The following is a 10,264-nucleotide window of genomic DNA, read 5'->3' as shown; positions in this document are numbered from 1 at the left end:
GGAGTAATAGCTCATCTTATCTGGCCTGGGACCTCCATCAAAACTCTGGGACACAGCGGAGTAGCTGGACCAGTCTTCCTTTTGATCTTCTCTCCAGCTTGATCATCAACTACACCTGGGAGGCTGAAGACATCTTTGTAGCCATTAAAGCATAAAATATGGAGGTTTATTATGTCCTTTGGCATTTTATATTGATGTTACAGGTACCCGTTGGTGTACCATTGGCCCCCAGGAGTGCCACTATTCAAAGCCATGGGAACAGTGGTTCTTGTCTGTCAGATCTCTCTTCATGAACTGCTTGGTTAGACTTGTGGAAACATCACTGCTTGGGTGACTTTATGCACAACTAGATTAGGGTTGGACCCCATACATTCAGGGTAAGGTTAAGTAAAAGATAAAATGCATAAAGTCAAAAAGGTTAAATGCCCACATACAATTAAAACATTAAACACATACTTCCTTACTATAACGAATGTGTGTCACATAGTGGAACAATCTTCATTAAAGCACAGAACTTTTCACACTGGAGACAAACTCCAGTCTCCTGTGGGAAGGTCCTGTGTCTTGTTGTACAATCCAAGCACCTAGGCTACCTCCCCCAGTAGACCTTTGGCTTTATATACTATGTCATTGCTTTAGGCAACGAACATACATGTGTCTCATGCTGACCCAATAGGGTTTCTCGAGCATCAATATGTAATGCCAAAGAACTGGACAAAGATGCTTTTATGACGAAATAGAATTAAATCAGACTGGAATAATTTTCTATATTTCAGCTTACAATTGCCCCTGCCCCTTTTTGATCAAAGTAGTCATATTATTTTCTTCTTACCCCCTACCCCCTTACTGCCTCCATGGGTTTTAAGAGAGTAAGGTGCACTCAGGTACTGCTAATCATAGGCCCTTGATTAATTGTTCATCAGCAGGTTTTGGCAGTTTGATTGTCTGGAACTTTCAGATGTGTGTTAACACAATGCCAATTAAGAAAGACATAAGCAATGGTCTTAGAGAAGTAATCGTTGCTGCGCATAAATGTGGAAAGAATCATGAAACTATTTCCAAACCCCTTCATGTTTAACGTTCAACTGTAAGAAAGATAATTGACAGCATTCAAGAAAGTTGCCAATCTTCCCAGGAGTGGACGCCCCAGCACACTGACCCCAAATTCAGAGAGAGCAATGCTCAGAGAAATACAAAAAATTTCAGACCTTACAGGCCTCATTCAGCATGTTAAATGTAAAAGATCACATTGGGGCATTTAGAAGAAGTCTGTGAAAGTAGGATTTGTCTGAAGTGTTGCCAGGAGAAAACCGTTTCTGTCTAAAAGGAACATGTATGTGCAACTAAGGTTCTCAAAACTGCATCTGAACAAACCACAAGATTTCTGGAACAGTGTTCTATGGACAGATGATACTAAAGTGGCCTTAATGTTGAGCACCAACTAGGCTTCACCCCATCTCTAAAATTATCAAGTAGCTGTATACCTCAGTTTTCTCAGGATCATAAAAATCAAGCCAGTGATGGAGAGTCCACTCATGTGTTCCTCCAGATCCTCACTACAATTAGCAATGGGGGCCCCAGACTTCACAAACTCCTAAGGTCAAGGTGTTGTGGGGGAGACCATGGAAACAGCCCAGACTTGCATGCAGAGCCTTCCTCAACCCAATACAAACCCAGGATTTCCACTGTGCACATCCAGACCATCTCCAAGGGAAATAATGAGCTGTCCTTTAAGGTTGGTCTTAAAGAGGATCTGTTATTGACTTAGTCATTTAATCATGTCTGTTCTGTTTATCTGCTTTCCACTAACTCTGCCTCTCATTTCAGACCTGGCCAATCCCTCGTGCCTTCTAGTAACCCAGGCCTCTCCCTGGACTCCAGTCCCCAGACGCTTTGCTCCCCTTCCCTACCAGCCTACTCACCTTTACTCTGCCTGTTTGTGTTATGTGAGTTTGATTGCTAACCTATTGCTAACGTTTTATGGGTCACAATTCTGCCTTGCGTTTTTTTGAGATTATCGACATTAAAGTGTTGAACTTTAACTGCCATTCGTTGAGTTTTGAGACCTGAATAACAACTGTGACACAAACCTACAAAGGAAGTTCCCTTCTTTACTATATTTAGCAAAGCTTCTAAATATATTAAGGGAGGGACTTGATGGTGTTAAACACAAGATAATATTACATTTTTGTGCTCTTTTTCTGCATGCACACATAAGCCAAAATAAGTGATGAAACTTTGTCCTGTGCATCTCTAGTGTCAGCATGTCTACAAAGAATCCAGATAAATGGGTTACAAAGGTCTTTCCAGGCTAGTTGCTTTCTCTCTCTAGATGCTTGTGCTTGTGTAGCTAATAACATGACACATGTTATCAGCCTTTATTTGAACTTGCTTTTTAAAACTCTGTGTCTTTACAGTCTCACTTTCCTTTGTTTAGCTCATGCTCACGCTGTCATGTCTGATGCTTGAACCCATGGCGCTGAGCCCAAAACGTGCTGTCTCTAATCAGTGCTTGTTAGGCACAGTGCACCTTTGCCCATGTGAGTACCTCCACTACCTCTGCATGTGACAAGAAATAAGTGTCAAAGTCATTTCTTAAGGTTTTGAAACCACACTGAGGTGGGTGCCTGACCAGCAGGAAGAGTGTGATGGTTTCATATTGACTGCAACAGGTACGGTAGAAATATGAATTTACATAATTATAATGTACTGTATGTCAAATCTGTTGTGACTGTATTGCAGGCTTTTCAGTCATGATCTAGCTTTGGGTCCAGATGTCTTTTAGTTAAATCACACAGGAGGAGCGTAATCATTATAATTAAAATGACTACAAATTTTATTTGTAAACAGGTTCTTGTGCAGTCTATAAAGATGGATTATTATTATGTGTATCGTCTATTTTTCATCAGCTAAAGAACGAATTGAGCTAAATCCTGTCATGCATGGTAAATCTAATCTGCTTGTTGTGACTCTAGTCCCAAGAGATGACAAATACTGTAGCATACAATGGCAAATTTGTGTTTTTCTACCAATTATAAATGTGCTCATTTCTTATATGTCAATGTAAATTCATGACATGTCAGTGTCAAATCCAAGCATTGAAAAGTCAACTGACAATGATAGAAAGTTTAATATGCCAATATTATGAGTTTATAGTCTGACTTTTATGACAGATGTATTAGTCACACATGTTGTAAAAATAAAAATATACAGTCTAGCCCTGCAGACTTAGTGACATGTATTCATTCTTGTGGGGTAACTCAAAATCTCAAACTATGATATATTACTCATGATGACAAATGTATTGTTATGTTCAAAACAAATATTTTTATGAATGAAATAATATATACAAAACTAGACACACTAATAGCTCAACAACCAAACAGTGAGTGCTACTTCTATTGTATGTTTATCAGTGAGTATAGTTTATTACAGTGGTCTGGATGATGGATGCAAATGAGGCTGAATAAAAACAATCAAAGGCACTATTGATCCTTACACTGTCTGGGATAGTGTCCGTCTGAAACTGAAATCCGAAGCTGTTGCCACAAATATAGCAGCAAACATTTAGATTATCATTATTTTTCAAATCATTAAGGTCTACCTTAATTTTGACAGCCATGATGAATGCCAATGCATTTAAAATACAATAAATATTTGGATCGTTTAACTGTGTAGTAGTTACAGTATACTGATAAATACAAATACTCAATTACAAGTCCTGCCCTAAAACATTTTATACAATTTATACAGTATAATTGGCAGTCAAAAATAAAGTGTAACTATTCAAGTACCTAAAAAATGTACTTTGTTATATTCAACCAACAGCTGCTGGTAGTGTGTCTGTGTCCATGTTGACTGTGGTATATCTGAACTTCTGAATCAAAGCACTTTTCAGCTTTGTAAATGCCTTTTTTAAATGTATAAATCATCTAAATTAGCCCACTCTGAATACTTTCTACAACCCTTCACAGGATCATTGATATACATGCCAGCTCACCTAAAACCAAATCTCAACTCCCTAGGTGTTTGAAATCAGTGAAGATCAACATGAACTCTCTAGTGAAGCCTCAGAGGGTCAAGGTAGCTGTGGCAACACCAACAGCCCCTGATGGTGGCTACGCCTGGTTTGTTTTGCTCTCCTGCTTCCTAGTCTTCGGGTTGACATTTGGGGTCATCAAGGCATTTGGTGTGTTTTATGTTGAGATACACCAATACTTTGAAACGACAGCAACGGGAACATCATGGATCACTTCTATTGCTGTAGCTACCATTCACATTGTGGGTAATGATCACAATTGTTTTCTGTTACAAGTTTTTATTATAAAACATATACAAGACATCAGTAATTAGTTTATTTTCATTTATTAATTTACTTTTTTTAAATTATTGTTATATCTTTCAAAACCCTCTCATCTAAAATCCTTTTGATAATTCAGCATAGACTCAGACTTCTAGAGTTTTAGACCACCAGGTGGCTCTCTTCTCCTACTCAATCATCCACAAAACTATTGGAAAAGTGCAGTCCAAAATCTTCTTGATCTCCAATGTTCCCAGTGTGTGACTAAATTAAATTATAATCTGCAGCAAATTTAGGTCCCTGTAGTCAAAAAATAGGCACTGGGATTCATTTTAAATCTTCTCTTTTGTAACTGTAACTCACTTCACAAAGAATGTATTTTCTACATTTATGCATATACATTAAAAGTTCTTCATACCTCATGTTATGTGTCTAAAAGTACAGCACACTGCTTCACTTAGTTCATAAAGGCTTTATTCTTCATATATGTTGAATATTATATTATGAACAGCTTCTGTGTGTCCCTCTGCAGCTCCTGTAGCATCTGCTCTAAGTGCTCGCTACAGCCATCGTTCTGTAGTCATATTGGGTGGACTGATATGCAGCATAGGAGTCATAATTGGGTCGTTTGCTCATAACCTGATTGGACTCTACTTTACTGTGGGATTCCTAAATGGTAAGTGGTCTGATACAAACATGCATACAAACCAAAGCACAGTCACAAAATATAATATATTCACTGGCTCCTTCATTTGTAGGTTTTGGCTATGCCTTGACCTGGACCCCCACAGTAACCATGCTGGGCTTGTACTTTGAGAAGAGGCGTCCAGTGGCAAATGCCTTGGCCAGTGCTGGAGAGTGCATCCTTACTTTTCTCCTTACACCCCTGATCCAGCTGTTAATTGACAGTTTCTCCTGGAGGGGCGCTTTGCTGATCGTAGGGGGTCTACAACTTAACCTGTGTGTGTGTGGGATGCTGCTGAGGCCACTAAAAGGCACCAGACACAAAAGTCATGCCAGTGATGTCAAAGCAGAGGAGGAAGGCATGAATTTGGAATCGCTTACAAAAGATGACTCTGAACAGAGCAAACACTGCCTAGAGGAAGTGGGGCAGAGACTTCCTGAGGGGTCTGATCAGCGTAAAGTGAAGAAGGGCTACAGTCTTGAAGAACTTGATGAGAAACCTACAACCATCGATTCAAAAAGAAGAGCAAAGAGGACTGAACTGAGAACCAAAATCCTTCAATATGTAGATTACACCCTCATAACTAATGCTCGGTTCATGGTGTATTCAATGTTTGGGGTGTTTGCTGCTCTGGGTTTCTTTGCTCCTGCTCTGTTCCTGGTTCCATATGCACGTAGTAAGGGGATTGAGGAGTACCAGGCGGCTGCACTCATGTCTATCTCTGCAGTGTTTGACCTTTTTGGAAGGGTGTTCTTTGGCTGGGTGGCTAACCTGAGGCTGGTGAAGACAGTAAGTTCAGTTTAACAGTCTAACCAGAGATATGTGAGGAAAGTGTATCAGTCGTGCCAGGAAGAATGCAAACAAGACCAAAATGTCAAGCTATTTATTTTGGTAAGATATGTATTATGTATATAAGTATTTAGGTCTGTTTACTATGTGCAGGTGCAGCAGCTCACAGCTACAGTGATTCTCCTGGGTACTGTGTTACTCCTCTGCCCACTAGCCTCCTCATTCCCTGAGCTGGCTGCTTTCAGCGCAGCTTACGGCCTCGTGTTTGGTGCCACAGTTGCCATCCACATCACCGTGCTGGCTGAAGTGGTGGGCGTCCAAAGGCTCGGAAGTGCACTGGGGTTTTTCATGCTCATACGCAGCAGCGGAGGCCTGCTCGGACCACCCATTGCTGGTCAGTGAGAATTATACTTTGCTAGCCCATTTAAAGTATATAATGCACCCACTTTGCCATTCAAACCCCATTTCATTTATTCCACTGTGCTGTCTGCCAGCTAAAAATAAACATAAATATTAACAAAGTATTTAATTTATTGTGAATTTACATTTTCTGTTGTGTTTTCCTCGTTCTATATTTCCAACACTTTAAATGACAAAAGCATGTGTTATACAACATTCTTCATTGCAATAGCTGGCCTATTTCACCAAAATTCAATTTTATACCTGTCTGATATGCAGCACTATCCTTCAATTAATCATCGATTTTGTTAGTGGTTCACTACAAAGCCTCCAGGGATTTCATGTTTATCGGACCATAAAACATATACATCATAGTGCTTTAAGGTTATGGTAAATTCATGGTTAACTGCTTCTAAAATGTTCTTTTTTACCTGTCAAATGGTGTTTTTTTCCCACTGACTTGTGTGACCATTGTGTGACTTTAAACATTTGACATATTTGACAACATAATGGTAAAACAGAGGAGTTTTTTACTGACTTGGGAGCAATAACATCCATTTAGACAAGACAATGAACCCCTAACAGCCCATTCCCCTCCCCAGTTGTGCAGTGCCGGTCGAAGCCTGGTAGAAATTGGGGAGGGTTGCATCAGGAAGGGCATGCAGCATTAAAACTGTGCCAAATCAACATGCGGACAATGATCCACTGTGGCGACCCAGAAATCACGGGATAAGCCAAAAGGAGTTAACATACAAAGAAACCCATATCCAGCAGATTAGGACGTATATATATATATATATATATATGTATAAGGTGATAATTATACAATGTGATTATTAATGTCGTCATATTGGTTGGTGGAGTCATATATTAAGAGATGGTTCTAATGTTTTGGCCGTCCAGTTTAACATGAATGAGGGGGCCAAAACATCAGAACCATCTCTTAGTATACCATTATAACTACATAAATAATCACATTGTAGAATTATTACCTTTCTGATAGTTTCAGCTTAAAAACTGAGAAATGTAACAGTTGAATTCATGGCAGAGCTGCTGTACTGTATTGCATTACATTGCACAGGTGTATCTAATGAAGTGCACCAGTGAGTGTAGATTACAAATCCTCCGTCTAATCACTTCTACTTAATTATAGCTGTAGGTGTGATATTTTGCAGCCCACCTTTGATTAACAATACATTTAAATACCTTTTAGAGGAAGCTGATACAATTGAAAGTGGCTTGAAAACACTTCAAATGCAAATGCTACCTTGGCAATCTGTTTGTATTTACCTTCATCAGTCTATTCTCTCGTGAAAGGTAAAAAAAGAATATGCAGTTATAATACAAATATAATGGTGTAAATGCTTCTGGCACACTCTGCCAGTAGAATGAAGTCTTTTTCTGGTCCTTTCTTTATACAAAGTAAAACAAACTACATCCCTATCACCTACAGCACTGTCCTACAAACAAGCGAGCATTTGAAACTGATTACTGAGGTTACAGCCCATTTTCACACACTACTCCAAACAATAGCAGTAAATACAACATGAAAAACACCTTTTTTACCAGAAAAGTTCTATTCCTGAGCAAAGTCGGCAGCGAATCAGCTCAGGAAACTCTTTTGGAAGGGTGCAAAAAAATTTCACCAAATTGTAGTTTGGATTCATTTGATGGTATTACTAAAAAAAGCTGTTAGTGCAGCAAACAAAACATGAAGCAAGAACAATTTGAGCTACTGAAGCGTGACAGGCTGCAATTCTTTTGCTCTGTAGAATACATATTTGTAGTGCCCTTTGGCGCTGTTCATATTATTTCTATTACACTGTCACTGGCTTGAAATATTCGTAAAAGCTTAGAAAACTGATTTTTTTAAATTTTCTTTCTCAGTGCTTTAAACCTCTACTCCACATTTTGCCTTTTAATATCTAATTTATGGATTAAAGTGATACAGCCATGTGTAAATGTTGAATGTCAGACATCCCTAAAGGCTGACACTGACCTCAAATAAAGTTAAGTGCAAATTAATTTGAGGTAGAAACAAATATAGCCAGTGGTGCTATTTATAACTTAACATGGTCCCTCTGACACAGAGGCTATACCTAACTTATTTACTGTTCATTACTTTGAGTACTTTAAAGAGGAGATAGTTGATGGGTGCTGAGGATGCATCAAAGCATTCTAATTACGTTTCCGCCGCAGGAGGAAAGCATTGGCATTACTGTCTTTTGATAAGAATAATCTTTTGCAATCCTCTCATGCTAATCCGTGCCTTGTCTTTTGCCCTCTCGACAACTATGTGCTAACATAATGGTGATTTTGTTGTGTTCTGACTGGTATGGACGAGTCCGGACAGAAAAATATCACTGTTTGAACGCTGCGTGTCTCTTACCATATGTCTCCTTTTTCCTTTCAGGATTCTTCATTGACAAAATGAGTGATTATGGGACAGGTTTCCTCATGGCAGGAGTGGCTCTTATCATCTCTGCTCTTTTCCTGCTCCTCCTCCATCAGATGAATCGCAGGGAACAGAGGTCAACCCAGAAAACCCATGACATGCAACTGGACAATATGGGACAAACCTTCAGTGCTGAAGCCAAAGAGCTGGACGTTACATTAACAATGGAGAAATAGTTTCAGTAGCTGATAGACATTTACCACCACTGGTTTACTCATGTGAAAAAGCCACACATTCTCCTGGGCCTTTTAGAGTCAACTGTTGTGTAGCAGTTTTTGTGTAGATGGTTTGGAGTCAGTATCTCTGTCATACATAAAAAAAAACAAGGTGTCTGCAGGAAATGTTGTAATTGTAAAGTTGTGAATTAGCTCCTACAGTATGTCTTGTTTATTATCCATGGTCTGATTAGGAAAGACATGTCGTGTAAGGAGAATAGCCAAGTAAAGTCACACCTCATGTGTTTTGGCAGTGGATGTTGGTTTTTTTGTCCCTCTTTAAACTATTACTAATAAGTAACTAATTCTGCAAGCATGTTCTCAGAAAATACTCCAATAAAATTGAATTTATTGTTGATTAACCTAAAACAACTGAAGCTTTCATTACATATTTCATTTTGCATATAAAAGCCATTTTCTTTATGTGTAAAACAAGGGCTTGCAGGTAATTTAAAAGGTATTAGATCTTGTTTCAAATGAAGAGAATTGCTGGACTATTTATTAGATATCATATATATTGTATGTGACAATGTGCCTATTGCTAATTGCATTTTCTAGTTTTTGAACAAGCCAATAAGTGTTGACTAAGAATGTTCAGAAGATTATTAAAAATAGAAAAGTGCGTTACATATCTTGGTCTGAAGTTGCTCTGTAATTACGTTCACCATGCTTTACCCTAATGCTAGGTTACACAGTGAAAATGTGCATATAGCTCCCTCCAGTGAGAAGCATTTGATGTTACATTTGCAACTTTCACAGAGGCAGAAATGAGGAGGAAGGTGCAGTTAAACCACAGATAAGATTTGAGATTTTCCAGGTATGATAATCAACACAATTACACTAAGTTGAATCAGGTCTTTGGTTTAGTGATTGAAGCCTAAGCAATGTATATTAAGTATGCTTTCATTTTCAGGGCCAGTTAAAACACCCTCAAAAGTAATTAAGTGTTACACGATACTGCAGAAACAGCGAAATATGTTCAGAATTGTTTAGTAAATTGTTTTCAAAGTTAATTCTTAATGCAGCTTATAAGGCTTTCTTTCTCTGCTGCAGAATGTTTGGTAAGTAACTAGCTTTCATAACCGCAAACTAACAAGATGCACCAGATAAAAATCTTCAATCAGATAGAATGCAAATATAACAAGTATAAATAAACACGTCACTCTCCATAAATCTGCAACAACAAACTCCAAACAAAGGTTTACAAACAGTGGCCCACACGGAAATCAACTCTGCACAGACAGACGAACATACACACACGAAAACACACACATGCACGCACACACACACACACACACACACACACACACACACACTCATGCTCACACCAAAAGAAAGACTGCAGAAAAGAAAACTTGTCACTACAAGAGAGCTGGTCAAAAAACACCACAACCCTTTATCTGCCAGTCAGGAACAAAGAT

General features: G+C 38.7%; 1 protein-coding gene across 3 annotated transcripts; it reads left to right on the top strand.

Moving 5' to 3' along the window:
• Positions 1–284: 284 nt before the first annotated feature.
• Positions 285–9,408, top strand: si:dkey-246g23.4 (uncharacterized protein LOC559426 homolog). Of its 3 annotated transcripts, none has more exons than XM_067502572.1 (8): positions 285–1,735; positions 1,828–1,946; positions 2,438–2,540; positions 4,026–4,285; positions 4,833–4,976; positions 5,059–5,774; positions 5,928–6,168; positions 8,587–9,408. In XM_067502572.1, coding segments are annotated over exons 3-8 (1,581 nt in total). In that variant the 5' UTR covers positions 285–1,735; positions 1,828–1,946; positions 2,438–2,538; the 3' UTR covers positions 8,805–9,408. The 3 variants fall into 3 exon arrangements, with proteins under 3 accessions (XP_067358673.1, XP_067358675.1, XP_067358674.1); XM_067502574.1 differs by having other exon boundaries at positions 286–1,735; positions 4,026–4,281; XM_067502573.1 differs by lacking the exons at positions 285–1,735; positions 1,828–1,946; positions 2,438–2,540 and adding an exon at positions 2,547–2,672.
• The last annotated feature ends 856 nt before the right edge of the window (positions 9,409–10,264 follow it).

This window comes from Channa argus, chromosome 4, assembly GCF_033026475.1.
Source record: "Channa argus isolate prfri chromosome 4, Channa argus male v1.0, whole genome shotgun sequence".
NCBI lineage: Eukaryota > Metazoa > Chordata > Actinopteri > Anabantiformes > Channidae > Channa > Channa argus.
This window is presented reverse-complemented; position numbering and strand designations above follow the sequence as displayed.